Source organism: Anopheles nili, chromosome 3 (assembly GCF_943737925.1).
Source record: "Anopheles nili chromosome 3, idAnoNiliSN_F5_01, whole genome shotgun sequence".
NCBI classification, from domain to species: domain Eukaryota; kingdom Metazoa; phylum Arthropoda; class Insecta; order Diptera; family Culicidae; genus Anopheles; species Anopheles nili.
In genome coordinates this window covers 40,010,806-40,029,087 of record NC_071292.1, presented here as the reverse complement: position 1 = coordinate 40,029,087, position 18,282 = coordinate 40,010,806, and the positions used below count along the sequence as shown (strand labels likewise).

General features: G+C 38.0%; 1 protein-coding gene across 1 annotated transcript in view; it reads right to left on the bottom strand.

The window, feature by feature from the left end:
- Positions 1-255: 255 nt before the first annotated feature.
- LOC128724297 (neuropeptide SIFamide receptor-like) overlaps positions 256-18,282 on the bottom strand; it is a 31,533-nt gene continuing 13,506 nt past the window's right edge. The window contains exons 3-9 of the mRNA XM_053818027.1: positions 8,911-9,058; positions 7,125-7,263; positions 3,469-3,575; positions 2,861-3,011; positions 2,289-2,401; positions 837-1,024; positions 256-669 (exon numbers count right to left, since the gene is read on the bottom strand). Of these exons, the coding sequence (XP_053674002.1) occupies positions 256-669; positions 837-1,024; positions 2,289-2,401; positions 2,861-3,011; positions 3,469-3,575; positions 7,125-7,263; positions 8,911-9,058 (1,260 nt within the window). The remainder of the gene's footprint in view (positions 670-836; positions 1,025-2,288; positions 2,402-2,860; positions 3,012-3,468; positions 3,576-7,124; positions 7,264-8,910; positions 9,059-18,282) is intronic.

Genomic DNA, 18,282 nt, shown 5'->3' with positions numbered 1-18,282 from the left:
ACGTTCCTGGTAATATGAATGACGTACTTGAAAACCTCATGCATCGATGGGTATGTATAATGCGCTCAATCCAATGTGTATTCCGGAACATCGTACTTAAATCTACTCCTCACATGGTTAACCTCAAGTAGCTTTTGAAATACTATCTAACGTCGGTAGAGCTGCTGTTGTACCGTTAAGTTTGCCTTATTGCAACTGCGTCCAGGGTTTGTTGTCCGGTCGGGGCTTTCTCCAGGAGACGTGCAGCTTTGCCTGTCATGTGCCACCAATTTTACAATTGCTCGATTTATTTACAATCATTAGCATCGTCGTTGGCGCAGTGACAGATTGTTCCTGGATGCCGGCAGCACCATCGTTTCCGGCTGTCGCACCGTCTGTCAGCAGCGTTCCACCGTGTTGCTTCGTCTGGCTGCCGTTGGCAGTCCCGCTGCCATTGCTGGTGGCTTTCATGTTCCCGTGGCCAGCGCCATTGTTCGAGCCGTTGTTGAGGGTGGACGAATTTTTCCGATTCGTCAGCTGAAGGGTTTCGCCGTCGAGGGTTTTAGCGAGCGCTAGGCGTTCCTCCACGGAGATCGGCGAGATTTGTGGCTGGAGACCGCCGGGATGATTGATGCTGTTGCGGCCATGCAGATGCCGGCTCCCGTTAAAAGACGTCTGTTGGGTGTGTTGCTGTGGTTGGCAGTGTTGATGTTGATGGTCGGCATGAAACAGTGAAAGGAAAGCAAAATTAACGCACGATAAATCTTTTGCCTGCTGTCCACCATGGTTCGCATTGGGCGCGTGTCGCGCGTGACAACTACGCTAGAAGCACAGTATTGAGAAGAATGTGAAATAACCTTAAATCTGGCATCTCTTACACTGGCCAGATGGTAATTGCTTCGCGTGCTGGGGCTCACGTTTAGCCGCGTTGCCGTGTGGCAAAGGGAACGTTCATCATATCCTCCGACGCGGCCTCCATAGGCGTGGGAGCTTCTGAGACAGCGGCACTTTTCCAGAGCATTTTTGAACTCTCGCCTGAATTTGCCTATGGGCGATAAGAAACGTACCGAGGTTAATCAAACGCAGTATCAGCATCGTGCAAAACGCTCGCTTCAATTTCCAATTGGTGAGTGCTTTATAGATTAAATAATGCAAATTGACCGCAAATTAATAGCATCGGTAGTCGTGGTTGTGCAGCCTAATGAAAACATTATGTAGAAAACGCTAACAATCTAGAATTAATTAAATTTTATTTTCGTCATTTTCTGACTCCAGGCTCGAAATTGTTTGCCCTGCAACGTTTATTGTGCAAAACCTTGATCTCTTGGTAATAAAGATGAAATAGCTATAAACTTCAGATAAAACGGTACGCCCCAGGGTAACGTAGCAATGGTACCTTAATGAGACGCCTTCTGCAGCACCATGTTCGGTTGTTTGAAGCATTAAAATTGAAATGCGCTACAGCCAGAGGGCTTTACCATTACCGTGAGGTAACGGTAACTATTGCTGGTTTGTGTATCTGCATTGATGCGATATTCTGATGCGTTTACACCAGATTTGGTGCTGTTTCAAAATTTCTCTTCACTGGAATTGGACATGGAACGAATGTCAACGGCAGTTATCGAATGTTATGTTAACACGTTCTATCAACTTGAATGTCGATTATTCCGATATTAATTAAAACTGTAAAGCAGTTCAAAGATGGAAGTGGAGTTTGAAAATGTCCAATCAGTAAGCAAAATAGGTAAGGGAAATTTTAATATACATCTTTCAATTACATACACAACCAGTCAGTACCAGTCTAGAGCGTATTCCTGTGGTGTTGCGATGGTCGTTGCTATGGGCGACGGATCAACAAGCTAATCGCAGTATGCTGAAGTGCCCGATGGTGTGAAAAGTATAGACGGTATGGTAACATTCAGTTCGACCTGACGCCAATCCCTTTTGAAGGGCGTACATGCATAATTGATTTTGCAACCTTTGCTACCTTTACTTAGTCAACCGAGCGTACAGCCACTATAGGGCCTTACAAAATTGCTTGGCCAAGTGTGAAAACATAAACCATCATCAGATGTTTATTGAGCTTTCACTCTTATAAGTCGTTTGAATTGTTGAAGGTGATCGGACATGTCCACCGAATCAAATTGGATTCGTTTGTACAATGCACCTTGTATAATAATTTGGTTTAACGCAAACTGTGAACAGAAAAGCGCAGGTAGTTTTTAGTTGTATTAGCATTGTTTTCGTGATCCCATTACTAAAATATGTTTGTCTTTATGTTTTTTTTTAATTTGTTTCAATCTACTTACCGCTCATAAAATTGTAAATCACAGGATTGATGGCACTATTTGCGTAGCATAGCCAGTGAGAAAATAATGATAGCACAGCCACGATATCACTTTGCCCGATGTCGACAGTATATCTAGAAAGAATTGTTTGAAACATGAGAAGAACATTCCAACGGTATACAAATATTATTTGATTGCTTCATTTTTTCACCGAGAGGGGGTAATTGAATCATTCTAGATGTTGTGGAAAATTGTATTCACTTGTAGATATTGATTTTATATGTTGCTAAAATGCCCTTTGAGTGCCAGCTTAAAGTAACTTGTTCAAACATTTGATTTGTGGCTAAAGAATCTCTAAAATAATCTTTTATTTGTTTCATTGCTAGGCAATTATTTGTGATTGTGTGATGTATGGTGATTCTTTTGGTTGTATTTGAAATATAGAAACAAAAAATGGAAAGATTCCGATTCCGTGATGTTTCTTTGCTCGTGCCTGATAACAAACCGATAGAAAGGATTTAGAAGTGCAATCCATCTTTCGGACAACGCAAGCAAAAAGCAAATCGATCGTATCATAAAAGCATAATGTTTACCTTGCAACGTTTAGCATGTGCACCGGAAAATAACAGCCGGCGAACATGATCACTACGGCGACCAACATTTTTGCTGCCTTCCGACGTGCTCTCAGCTGTCCCATAGTGCTCGTGTTCCCGACGCAGTTCAGCGTCGTCCTGGTGCTGTGAACTGGTTGATGGGCGCCGCGTGACAAAGAGTGAAGAGGACAGTAAAAGGTGGTAAAAATGATCCGATAAAACAAACACAGAACGCACGAGGATAAAGCAAGCGTCTCTTGCGTTATATACAGCACGATGCCTGCCAGGAATGGGCAGAATCCTGAACGATATCAATGATATGTTTTTTTTTGCTCCTCTCTCTCTCTCTCGCATTCGGCAGCTCGGAGGACATGGCAATATTGAACACTAGGTTAAGTACGGCAGCCGAAAAATGAGACAGTCTGAGGTGCAATGTGAGAGGCGACTGGGGACATAGAGGAGCCATTTTTGTGATTCAGCTTTCAGCCCCGTCTGATGAGGTTGCCAAACGATCTTGTGGGAGAAATGAGGACAAAATGGATTCCTACTCCGGCGGAATCTAAGCCCACGTGAAACCGGGCAGACGACCGACCGGTGCGAATACTTACTGCCACACGGCTGATTGCGTGACTCTCGATGGCCAGGGATGGTGTCCGAGCGCCACAACACGCGCACAATCTGGAAATACGCCACGGTCATGAATAAAAGCGGCAGCCTGTGGGGAACACATCCGAAAAAGGGGGAACACATTAGAAAAGGGCAATCCTCCCAGCGCGCAGAATGAAGCGCCAACAGACACTAATCGGGTCACCAAACACACAATGGTAAAAGAGGAGAATAGGAGGGAAAAAATTAAGCCAAAACTCCCGTCCTGTGTCGCTGGTGTGCGTTGGGGTTAACTAAGCGGAGCCGATTGTCCCGTTAAATGAAAACAATAAACAGCGGTGATAATGATTACAGGACAAGGGAAGTATGCGACCAGTCGAGCATCGCAATCCGCGCTAGAAATGCTCGGTTTGATCCGTATTTTGGTATATCATTCCAAGTGACGTGGTAATATCCTTGTGAGCGTTACATGTAGCAGTTTATTGGTGGTAGATGCTAGAACGGGTTTGTTAACTGGACCGCTAAATAAGCGTCGTGATCCTATTTCCTGAACCGACGAATGCTTCGTTTTTCACCACCAAACGAATAAGATAAGATAAAACGTAATTTCCATAGTAAATCAGCGCTACCTTATGGCATCGTGCACACTCGAAAAATCGCGTTTATCCATGAGAGATTCAATGCATGTAATCCCTGAAAGCTGGCACATGAAAAAGGGAGCCACAAATATGTACATTCATACCAACGGTCTATTATTGGAACGGAATTCAATTTGAAAATCCTCTGCCATCTCCGTGACAAGAGCTCGTACGAAGGCTTCACGTGAAATATGCGTTTTTTGTTGTTGTGCGGAAGCATTTGAAGCAAGCTCTTGCACCTGAACAAATTAATAATTTGTAAAATACCGCTTATTTCATAACGGATCCGTAGGGAGTGCCAGCGCTCGCAAATCCCGGGGCGGCTTGCATTCGATATATAATTTGGAAAATTCACACGAGCGCGTGCGAAATATTCATCCATTATTCGTTTTAAAAGAATCCTAGAGCACGTAGAACGCTCGCAATCGCAATCGTAACAGTCGCCCTTAAGCGATGACACCTTTCTATTTCTTTTTTCACACGGAACCGGAAGGTGCAGGGAGCACGCACGGATATGATACGTTGCAGGATAACGGTAAATCTGTGATATGTTATTGGCCACGCTTGGCCTCGTCGGGCGTATGTCTTCAAACGTGGGCTATTTGCTCTTCCGCCGTTTCGTGCTCAATGCTTATCGCTTTCCGGTAAGCGACTGCTTCCGGTTTGACTTTAATTCACTCTGCCCGCGTTGCCGTGGATTATTGCGTGTGTGTGTGTGTGCGTTCTTCTGCTCGTGAAGGTGGCTGTAGTCGTTGGGGATTTTTCCCACACCACCCACGACACCCGGATAGGACACGGCGAAAAATCAAAGCTAGAAAAGAAATGCCTTTGTTCTAGCGGCATAGTAGGGGGGTGCTTTTTTGCTTGCGATTCATTGCCCTCCAGCAACAGGGAGGCGATGGTTCCGGGTCGAATGCGAAAAAGATATCTCTCATGCGTTCGCATGAATTGAACCTTCTGGCAAGGGACGCCCCGTAATGTCGTGTACCATCAGCGGGAGTGGAGAAACAGCTGGGTCGGGCAGCCACGCACGGAAACCCCAGGCTCTAAGCTGATTATGGTGAATCTCTTCCAGCACGGTGCTCACACATCCCACACATGTTGTGTGGCCGGAGTGGGAAGGTTGTAAGATTGTTTTCCATTTCTTAGATCACGACAAACGGCCATCGATCGAGTGGTCGATTGTTGGAGCAACGCGTGTAGCAAAATATGGACGATAAATATTACAAAAGTCACATTCGAACACAACGCATGCTGGGATGGACAGGAGTGTACGCTTATGTATGTATGTGCGTTTTTGGAGTGTATTGAAAGCAATTGCGATCATGCGATATCAACGCGTGCTTTGATTGTGGGCTGTACAGGAAAATGGACTTTTCGCCGCGTACAAAGTAGGCCGAGCCAATGTTTGCCAAAGGCGACATTTTTGTTTGGTCCGTTTTCTGGCTCGGGGTTTTGCTGACACAGGTAGATGGCAGGCAGTTCTGTGTTATCTGGTATCAGTTGAGTTGGGTCAATCATGCTGGACAGACACGACCGTTACCCATGGTATTTGTTGCACTGACGAGAGCAATGCGTCATTGTTTCCATGAAAAAATCATAATGAATAACGATTAACGACCCGAGGCGCGAATGTGCTCGAAAGAGTTGATGAGATATGAGTTTGGTCATTATTTATTTACATCTATGTTTTCCATATGAACGGGGCTTACAGCTCGTAGCAAAAGAAAAAGAAAAGGTGTACAACAATTGCTTGATTGATATCACAAAACGTGGTAATGGTTATTGGGTGACAAAAGCCTCTTATTGTCTATCGTAGAATTTTCAACAAATTTCATAAAAATAGAAAAGCCAAAAAGTTATCTGTCTGAAATTTTAAACACATTCTTGTGTTATGCTATTTCAATACGGTGGTTAGTTACAATAATCAATCAAGATATTTTTAAGTGAAGTATAAAAGTATTAATAAAAAATAGGTGAAAAATAAACAATTGTAGTGTATTGTAAAATAATAATTGCAAAGGCTCAAAATGTAAGAGTTTAAACAGAAAGCTTCTGAGTGAGAGAAAAAGAAAAGAGTGCGAATTTGGTGAGAAAATTAATTATAAGTCTGCATATAAGATAAAGTATTTGAGAAATTTGAATTGTGGTGATTTTAGGACACATTGGAAAGAAATAGCATCTGAAATATAACATAGAGCAGTAGGGATGCGAGGCTGATGCGAGGTAGTTGTATACGGAAAGAATAAGAGATAAAAAAAGAAAGTAGAGTAAAAAAATTATGTAGTGGCATTTTTGAATAGGATTGTATTATTGATAAAGGCGTGAGAAAGTAAAAATGCGTTAGATCATATTTATGATGTTTAGCTTAGTTGGATTATAAGTACTAGAAAGGTGAATTATAAGTACTTAGGTGGTGAAATAAGTACTAGATAAGTTGGTTGGTAAAAGAAAAGGACCAACAACTATTCAAAAAATAAAAACAACGAAGAGATCTATTGGAAAGGGAAACAATGATAGTAAATTTAATAGTTACTTTTGTTGGTATGAGAAGAAGTGACAGAGGTAGAGAGAATGTTAGCGAGATAACGAACAAGAGAAAAAGAAAGAGAGAAGCCGGTTTATTTCGAAGATGTAAATAATTTGTACTACAATGGTGAATGGATGCAATTCACATATGAAAAAAAGGAACAGTTATGATTGCATTATTGTAACTATATATAATATAGCTATGTATTACAATATCTGTTAGGTTGCTGCTCAGTGGCATAACAAAAATTAATAATTTTATGTTGCAATGCAATCATTTGTTCTAAAAAACTGATGGCTTCTGTATGAACGGAAACTTAAAACAACTTTGTGCTGAACGAAATCGGATAAATTTGATAAATTCCACCGGGTCATCCCTGTTAAAACTTGTGAATCTTATTGAAGAGATTGGAAACCGCATGTAATGTGAACTGTGGGATTTACAATTGTTGGTGACGCAGTCTTAGTGTGTTACAAAGGCTTATACTCACGTGTAGAGAAGTACAAACTTCACGATGTAAAAAGTCTTTTCTTTTTCGTTGTCCCATGTAGCGACACATTGGGTGAAAAGTTTGATGTCGAAGCGTAACTTTTTACGTCTCGTTGTTAGCACCAGAAATTCCGGTAGATCTGTAATAGATGGTTGGAATGGATTGGGAAATGAAATGGGAATAAAAAAAAAACAAACAAAAACTTAGATTAGACGGCAGATCACGAACAAAATGATGTAATATCAATATTTTAAGTAAAACAAAATGTCTAATTGAAAATGAACGATTTAATAGAATTAAATCCAGTTGCTGTAGATCGATGATATTTTTACGTAAAATTAATTGTTAGTGCTTTTGTATATCTTTGTTATACATGCATTCTCAGAGACTTCTCGCTCGTGCTTGGATTGATCACTGCAGTGATGATGAAAATGAATGAAAATTCCCGCTAAGGAAATTTATTTTGCAAAGCTATTTATTTTTCTGGCATTCATAAATTGTCCACTCTGCTTTTCTTTTGGAAGATTTTTTTTGAATTAGTTCATTTTTTAAACTACCACGACTCCATTCGCAGCGTTTCTATTAAAGAGTGTCGTGATTTTTTTGTCTTCTGCCGCTGCTATCAGCCGTAAATCAATTTATGTTGCTTCTTCCAAAATCGATTCTGAAAGTCAAATGAGTCAATACTTCTGTGCACTTTGTCTAGGCCTTCGTTGCTGAGAACTAAAAGTGAGAGATAAAAGCAAATTATGGAAGGAAATATCGCTCCCATGTACGTTGCCTTTTTCCACGGTTTGTCCCATTTCAATTCATGCCTGGCACATCGGTGGTACTCGATTTAAACCATTTGCAGACTTTGGTTCTGCAGCAGATGGTGTGTTAGATTAAATACGTCATCATCATATTAAACGATGGTGCTGCCGGCGATGGAGAGCAAGACCCAAGCTGGCAGACTGGCATAGATTTCGTGAAATTGGATTGTTAATTTTGTTCTCTTTTGGAACTTTCTGCCAATATTCAGCAACGCTTGGAAATTACACAAAGTTTGAATCGTTGATGTAACTACACAATATTTCACTTTCAAGTATCGGTGCGCTTTTTTTTTGCTTGGGTCTAAATGGCTTAATTCGGTTCCATCATCCTTATAAATAAAATGTTTTTTGCAACGCCGACCACCTTTTTTGTCAATGGTTTGCTACTGAAACAGAGTTTGCGTAGAACATTAATGGAGTTTTAAATTGAATTCATTCGTACAAAAATTTACTAGCAATGTGTAAATATATTTCTATATCAAATAATTGTTTAAATCTTATAAGTAAGCAAACGAATGTGCTCCTAATGGGATTTGTATTTGAGCAACGGCAACTTGTTTAACAAAGGGAAATGTTTTCAATGCTCTTTGTAGATATCAAACCTGAAACCTGACCTATGGACAAATATGATGAATGGAAAAATTGGAATACCATGGAGTTTTAGATATTTTCAATATCGATGTTTACAGCTATGTTGATAGAATCGATAGAAGTCAGCATATTAGCATAATTTACTGGTAGTTGATCTTTTAATGGTTTGAGCTGAGAACCTGGAGATTATTTAAAAGCACCAGGTATGTATAAGTAAAATACTAAACAAAAACATACACCAAACTGAGTACGACCCTGTAATTAGCCCTATACATTGTGAGCCATCAATTGATATACACTGCAGGAATTCCGATGATGGGATGTGATAAACCATAATGGGTAGCGACGCAGAAGCTTAAGGATGGGTTAGGATGGTAACTTACCCGACAGGAAGCCAATGAGCCAAATGAGAGCAATCGAGCGCCAGGCACGTTCGGGTCTCGGTTTGTAACGAAGGGGAAAGCATATCGCATACCACCGATCGATGGAGATGAACGTCAGCGTTAGCACCGAAACTGTCACCGAAACAGTCTGAAAGAAAGGAAACCAGATATCGGATAAAGCTAGGCAAAACCCCATGTGATGTACGGTCAGCTTTGATGGACCCTAAATCGATAAGCGTGCGACTGGAAGAGGATTGTTGGGTGGTTTTGTGGGTTCCTCAGAACATAGAATTTCGATTTAGCCATGATTCACGCCGGAAGGCAAAACTCACCTTCGTGGCAAAACCCTCATAGATGAGCTTTTTTGGTTTATTTGCTTTTTAAAATTACATAAGGTGTTTTTCGTCAAAAGGTTTTATATTGTATATGTAGATGTATATTTTTATGAAAAAAGGCAGAGTGCTTAGGAACGAAACAAAAATTCCTAAATATTCACATATATACAAAGGCATAATCAAAGTCACATAGTAGTAACGTATACACGTATGCGTATTTACAAAATGGGTCATTTAAGTGTTATAATTTAAACATTAGTCTTGAAAACCTGTTTGGTTGTCTATAAAGCTAAAGCTTAATCTTATAAAGCTTCGTGATATCAGTCACAATTTTATTTAAAAATAAAATGAACAAGGCATTTCACTGGAAACTTTTACTGGAGAGTTTTGAAACAAAAATTCTTTTGTAGTAGCTATAGGAGTTAGATATTCAAGCGTGACGACGCCAGTAACGCTTACGAGATGCTAATCGAAACCGTACCATAAGCAACTTGGATCAATTTCTAATCCTGATTTTTATTGCAAATTTATACGCGTTAGGCCATAAATATCCTCACAAGACACTGTTGGCTACAGCTCACGATTTGTAATGGTCTGTATTTAGAATTGAAAAAGAATGAACCTGCTTTAAAGTGTTTTCATTTTTTCATACCATTAATGCTATTATGGTGGCTTAGTATTTAAACTAATTCAATAGATCCCATAGCTTTCTTCTTATTGTTTTCTTTAAAGTTAATATTTGATGAATATATGGCTTGCGTTTTTTGGACTCAACTGGATTTGGCTAGCATATTTTCTTATTGGTCTCTTTTAGAGATCTTTTATGATGCCTTAAATCGTGCAATCTTATTATTAAGTATATAGCAACATATTTTATGAAAATCTTATGACATATAAAACTGTATATGTGTACTAATGTAAGCTCTTCCTCTCTTTAATGCACTCCTTACTAGATTATACGACTAAATCATGTCTATTAGTTTTGGGATGTTAAGATTTGGACATCGATGACTTCTATCTTCAGATACCTGAGTAATAATAAATAGGATAATACCTTTCAGGGATACTTCTTTGCGAATAAGTAATAGAAGATGAGCGTACCAAAATCAATCATGGCAAATAACTAATGAAACGTGAAAGGTCGATTGAATGATAAACTACACATTTAAGGGTGTACGAGCATCTGATTGATCTTGAGTAATAAATATCGGTCCTTTATTCTACTGCATGACATCTGAAATTGATCATTTTTCTCGTTTGGAAAAATCTTATTTTTTCAGTTTTTTTTTGTAAAATGTATCTATAAATCATTTTTGTTGTTGTTTTGATTTCAAACATTCAAAGAATGCTGCAAAATATTTGATGGTATGATAGGAATCTCTTACAGGAGTCATACATAGCTATTTAACAGTTATTCTTTAAGTTATACTTCAATATTTTCGCGTATGTATAAAAATATGTTTTGGGATGTTTTTATGTAAGCCAGCTGGCTTCGTATATTAAAAAATCGTAAATACATTCGTATTCGAAAAACTATATAACTTAAAAATATTTCATTTTTCTTAAAATATGTGTACATCTAAGTTTCCTAAAGATGGCGAGTTTAGTGCTTAAATTCCATTTTAAATAAAACCATATCCTCCTTTACAGTAACGTTTGTATCTGAGCAGCAGCAGCGGCTGAGAAACATATCGTTTGCATATAAAATTCCTCCGGGATCATATGCTACAATATGGCCAAAGGCAAAACGACAAAAGTCTGGTTTCATAATCATATATGGAGATTGCTACCTTAGTCCTAAGCTGGAGTGTTCAAAGATATTCGAATATAGTAAGTTGGTAAGACTTAGCTTGCAATGTTTGAACTGTGGGCGGCTGTAAATGTCATTTTTGGGAAAAGGTCATTGAACGAATTTAAAGAGATTAAGCCAGAGCACGCTGGGTGTTAAAATATTGGCAGAATAATATCTCTAGTTTGCAAAATGTATGGAAATCATGAGCTGTTGTACATGATGACAGTCGGTAGGACAGGTTAATGTTCAATTAATCTTTGGCATCACGCTTGTAGTCACGTTTTTCGTTGAGTGAGAAATATATTTTAAAGACCAAAAACTTATCGTGTTTGCTATAGTGGCGGATAAATTTTGTTTTGATCGAAACAAGCATTCTATCTATTCCATTGCCGTATACCGGTCGATTGCATTGTGTATGCTGAAGTGAAGAGAGATAAAAGCCTTATTTTTTATTAAAAGTTTTAATTTTCATTTACCAAAAATCTTACCACACATGATTATCAAACTAATTCCAAACATAGTTTATTCCATCATGAAAGGTATATTTTATCTTCTACATACAAATGTGTTGAATCAAAACAGAAATATTTTGGAGGAAGTGGAATGTAGATAACAATAAGGAATTTAAGAACTGTTCTATTGAGGAGTCTCGGCTCTATTTAATCCCAAAGATTTCAAACATGACACATGGGTGTCAAAAATGAACTAAAACAATTTAAAATTTAAAATCTTTAAAATTGTTTAATAATTTATGAAACAAACAAACCTATGAAAATCAGCGTTTCCATTTTTCATTGCCATTAGCTAATCAAACAAATTTTTGAGAATGGTATGTACAGTATTCAACACTTGTTAAGACAATTTTGTGCCCTAGACGCTATTCAAACATCCCGAGCCATTGTGCTAAGACGTGCTTTGCAGGATAATCGTGAAAACAAAGTTATTCCTCATTGGTGAGCTTGTGGATAGTGAAGAAATTTATCCCGAAGCGTCCAGGATGTAATTACAAATGTACATAAATTACAACTAATGGTATGTGGCAAATGTCAGTATTGAAGATTTATACAAAGAGCACCAACACCAGCAGCTGCAGAATATGCTATTAAGTCTCGTTTGGTTCTTCTGTCCACTCTCGGCAAATTGTAGGTATATATAGTAGGGACTTTCTTAATTTTCTATAGAATCCTTTGGCTTTGCGGCGTTTTCGATAAATTACCTAGTATTGAGGCTTATTAGTAACTTAGAAGCACATAGTGTTGTATTGTTTCGTAAATTTTACTCAACGTTGCGTTCCTGCAGTGCTACTTTTGGAAAGAAGTAATATATATACATATATATACATATATATATATATATATATATATATATATATATATATATATATATATATATATATATATATATATATATATATATATATATATATATATCAGTCCATTTTTGAATTAAAAATGAATTATAAAACTATCACAGCATTTACACACAACACACAGAACATACATAGAAAAAAATTATTGACATAATATTAAAAGAAAGACATGTTCATACTCATTACTGAAAAAATGCCTGTTTAAAATTACTACGATCGAAACACTGACGATATCGAGCGAATTGTGAGCAAAACTATTTCAACTCGTATTTTTAAACTATTTCGTAAACTACTGAGGGAAACAAAACTTTCTGTTTGCGTAAAAGTTACTTCCTCTTTATAAATTCATGACTACGGTGAGCTTTATAGAACTATTGCGGGAAAAAATTGTTAAATTAGATTGTATTTACAATAGCCTTTTTCTCTGCTCTTTGCGAACAAAATGAATGAACTTTTGTGAACAGAATGTTGAATGTTGAGAAATGAGAAATGTTGGCCATTATGCTGTTTGAATTGCATATAACATGCATTGTCGTATGCAAATGATTTGCAATTAAAATTTATGTTATCATATCGAATCAATACTATTAAATAAACAATTGTGAAGAATTTTCTTCTAATAGAAAAAAAAAACAACTCTAATAATTTTTTTGAAATGCTACAGAGTTTTAAACATTTCAAATAAAAGCTTAAAAATTAAATGTAAAAAGAAATGAAAACATGTTATGCGCATCCTTTGTTGGCGTTGAAACAACGAAAATGTAAGTGTTTGATCCTACGAAAGGCTCTTAAATTATCCTTTTTTTAATTAATTGAGTTTTTTCTACCCAGATTGCAATTTAAAATTTGACCAAGATATTTTGGTATGTGATGTAAAAAAATTTAAATTCTAGAGACAAAGCAGGTAAACAAAGCGAGGGATTATTAAATTACAACTAAATGAGCTTATAATGGTATAAATATCATAAAATTTAATCTCATCAGACCGTTGAAAATACTCAACAGGAACACAGACATGTGTAAGAATTTCTCTTTTTTCATATCCTAAGGTTTTAGTTGAAAAAGGCTTAAGTAAAAAATCGATCGGCTCCCCAGAATAAATACCAGCATAAAATGCAGAACAAAAGAAAAGTTTCGGTAAAAGTGCAAAAAGGTAAACATTAAGCTATAGTACAATGACTTTTGATTTTTAATCGCTTTTCAATACTTTGTCTTTTAAACGCTTTTGAGGGAGCGTTGCATAATACAATCTCCATTTGATAGCTTACACCTGCGGGTATCCAAGCAAAAACGCAAGTCCTCTGTTGATTAAATGAATAATCTTCTAGTTTTATCGTAACATTCTCATGTGGTTTGGATTATTCGACGATAAGCTCAACTACATGAATACAATGTACATATAGGTAAGGTGCATGTTTCGTCCCATCACGGCTGCGTCTCACGTTGTGGCCTTATGAGCAAGCGGATACATTTATCCTGTTTACCAGTGTTATAAATGGAGTACTTTGCGGCGACGTAAGTGCAGAAAATTATGAGTTGCCATTAATCAAAGCCAAGCGCTAGTGCAAGGCGTAATGAAGCCTGCAAGAAAATTTCAGAACGCTATCGCTGCGTGCATTAGCTGGAAGCCGACGACGGGCTGCAAGAGCCTTGAAGATAAAACGTCCTAGGCACTAGAGATAGTTCAAGCATGGATCACCCATTTCCATGTGTTTCACGTAGTCTTGTAGAACTGAAGCTAAACCACTGGTAGTCTAGTCGATATAATGTGGAGGGAAATGTTTTCAATTTCCATCGTCACTACCAGCACCGCCCACAGGCGACGTGTTGGACGTGTTAGTATGAAAAGGTTATCATGCTCGGTGGGCATCGGGCTGGTCGGCTGGTAAAATTATTTAAAAAAAAATCTTTGAAGAACGTCGAGCATGACAACGTCAAGAAAACGTCGGCAGGAAGCTGGACGGTGTCGAAAAAGCAAGTAACGAGGAGAAAATATCACCCAGGCGTCCGTGACGGTGGATTCCCTCGCTGGAAACTCTGGGTGGAAAGATTGGTTGCGGACGGAGTGATTGCCGTAATTTGTTTATCGCTACAAGAACTCAACACTTCCTGCATCGTTAAACTTTAGCGGACTGGCGGACTGAAACGCAAGGTCAACGCGAACGCCATACTGCCAGCTATTACTTCATCGGTATCGGCACAAGCCAGCATTTTTGTTTCCTTTTCGTCTGTCCCGAGCGACAGAAGTCCATAACTGCTGACCGAGCAGGCGCGGCAGGCTAATAAGTGGTAAATGAAGTTTGCTGCTTTCCGTCACGTTGTATGGTAAGTGGTTTCTAAGTTAGAAGGTGGAAAAATAATCATCAATTGCATTTGCTCTTAAAAGCTGTGCGATGTTCTCAAGTTGCAAAGATCAGTTAGCATCTTCTTTGCAGCAAACAGTTGAGCAACGTCAAAACATTACTTTACATGTATTTCGTGCAGGGTTTGTTTTTGTATAGCAATTCTTTACGAGGTTTACGACGTATATTTGCACATGAAGCAGATTAAAAAAAATCTACATTGAAAACTTTCCAATACTCAGTGTGACGCATATTCAGTAGAGTAAGGTGGAAGACGAATTCAGTTCAAATAAATATTAGCCTGGAATTTTTCCCTGGCATGTTTTCGTTTTATCGTCTCTGCAAACAAAATACAATATAAAGGTTTATCTTAGCCAACCATTATTGCATTACTGACCACAACAAGATAGTGTACATGAAGAAGAACCTAAACACGGAATTTGATCATTTGAAGTGCGTGCAAGTAACGTTACCAGTTCTCTTTTAAATATGTGCTCAAAAACTTTGCCCATTGTTCATTGATTGCAGGCAAGGGCTTATCCTTTTTTGATTGCGCTAATGGAATAGCTGAAAGAACACAATCATCATGCGATGGTTTTTCTTTAGCATGAAAAATTTCAAAAAGTTTGGTAATTTCATCATTTTTAAACGTCTTTTGCTAAACCGAGGCGATAGACATGGCGTATGAGAAAATAAAAAATGTATTTTAAATTGAAATAAATCTTTGAAAAACTCATTACAGCCATTTGGTATCTAAAATAAAAGTAAAATAAAAGTTACGATGTTTGATTGATATAATCATGCGTTTCAATCTATAAAGTAAGCGTATTTCTGAGAAAATTCAGCGTCAAGCTTATTCAATCGGAAAATACTTATAAACAGTCAAGTGTATTTGCAAACTTGGTATTGCGATTAGGCTGGATGGTTAGTTATTGATTGTTGACAACCAAAATGAAAACTGTAGACGCATTTTTATTGCTTTTGGATGAAACGTTACGCTCTGGTGATAATAACAATGGCAACAGTAGACGCATTTTGAGATCCGATAAGCCAAATTTCTCCAACTTAATTTATATCAATTTCTTCGTACCAGGTAGTAGAGGATATTGACGATTTTTCACAGCAGGGATCGTCTGCCGAAGGCCGACTGAACGAACACCAAGTGCCATTGGAGTTAATTTTGCGAATCATTTCGCACTGCTCAGCAAAGGGTATAAAATGTATTTGATTTTGTTTCCTGAAAAGGTGACTTATCCTTACGATAGACTGTATGAAGCATTCTGTAAAACATTTTATATGCGATCAGCTATTGAAATGACACTTTTTATCGTCTGATTGTGTGCTTATGCATAATAACAGCAAAAGCTTTATACCTGTTTTGAAAAATGTTAAAAGGAGCATGAAAAGTTTTGTTTCTTGCACACTAAAACCTTCGCATTTATACAAATTGATATGACAATGGAGAGCGATTTGTAAATGTTTTGAATGGCCATTTGTCACAGTGTGACGCAGCTGCTTTAGCTGATATTATAATGTTGGATACAAGAACGTTTCTTTAATGTGCAATGTACGATAAATGATGCTTCCCACTTACCCCAGAATACCCATACACGTTCTATTTGAATATGTTCACAAAGTAACTAACTATACTGACTGTTTTTAAAGCTAATGTACGCTAATGTAGAAAAATAAACTTGGTATCTTAAATCATATAAAAAAATAAAATGTTACAATAATATTAATTTGTTAATATTATATATTAATTATTTTTTCAAAGTTATAATTCTAAGATATGTATAATTTACAGGAAAAACAACGTACTGATATGTCCTAAAATGCTATCACATCTCGAGAAGATACGTCAAACCGTTAGTGAGAACATGTAGAATTATATAAATTTACATATACCTATCAGAAGTAGAAATGGTCCTGCATAAATTAAATTGAATTGAAATGTTTGTTGATTAAAAAGTTTATAGCAGAAAACACGCGATCCAATAAAAAATGCAAATTTATTCCTTGTGTGTAATCGGGATTTACCCTAAATATGTAAATAAATAACTAAGCAACTAAAATCGAATTTGAGTATAAATAATTATTTATGAAGGTAGCAGATATATCTGGCACGGTAGGACCACGGATCATACTTCAGTTAGTAGTGTTTTCCATCGTATGTTGGCACTCACACTAGTAGTATTGTAGGCACGGCACAAAAACGTAATATTTAAAACATATTGGCAGCAAAAAAATGCATTAAATGTGCTTAGGGATATTGAGCAGAGCAGAATCGTTAAAAAATATCTCAAGTGCACTAATACCCATACAGAATTAACTAATGGTTAATCCGCTGGTTCGGTTTAGCAGTGTTTTAAAGTAAAAGCTGTAGTTCATAGTAATCACCATAATTGTAACCACAATAGCCGTTTGAACAATAAAAATAGTAGACTAAGAGTATTGGATTTATGTGATTTGTGTCTTTAATTAAACATATTCAAAGCGGCTGTAATCTAAACGCCCTCCACATTATGAATATTTCCCCAGTACTTTTATTTCGATTCGGGCATATTGGCATGCATTGCAATAGCGCTGTATGGCAAAGTTGTAATAATACCTCAAAACCAAACTATAGCGGTATAGCAGTGAAATAAATGGACTCATTTTATGCACCAATCCTCCCCTGCCACACGTGATGCTTGAATGAAATTGCGATCACTAACTGTGTAAGCCACCTTGCAGTAAGGAGGTTTCGGAGCACCAACATACAAGGTAAACCCTCAAGTATGGGAGAAAACGGTATTGTTCATTCGTCGCAAACGAAATCCTCAGTAGTTCTCGTGCCAGCGCGGTACTTCACCGATGCTGAAGGTTTACAGTTGCAAGTTTCCGCAGCCAGCACGAACTCGCACACATCCGCAAATGCTACGAACCATCGACTATATCGTCGACCGTGACCTGATGCGAGAAAATGGTTAAATGTTACCTCGTGCGCGAGTAGACGCATCGCGAGAAGCGATGCCACCGTCAGTTTCCACCAGCGATGGAGCTCGTATGGATATTTTTTGTTTTTACTTTGCACATTGTGGCCGAAAAGATTTGTACGTCAGCCAACCGAGCGCTCGAGACGCGAACGATTTTGTAGCGAGACGCTTGGGGCGTGATTTTTGCCTGATTTGATAGGTTTGGTTGGGTTTCGCAGTCCGGCTGGGTGTTTACTGATTGCTTTTGTTCACACCATTTTTCACGAATCATTCGTCAAACCGGTGAACCCTTTGCACTCGCGGTTTTGCCTTTCGCCGTTACCTTCGCCATGCACGGGATTTTGGATGCGTAAACAAACACCAAAAGGGTGGAGATTCCTTTCCGGGTGAGTGGAGGTGAAAATATTGGTTCAGTATTTTCGCACATTCGCATTACGGCGCGTAGGCACTCCACCCGAACGGGGAGCTTTCTTCGACCGAGCGTTTTTTTTCCCACCCCCAATAAATATAACTTTCATCGCGAAGAATATGTGTTCTTGAAAGTTGAAGTTGACCA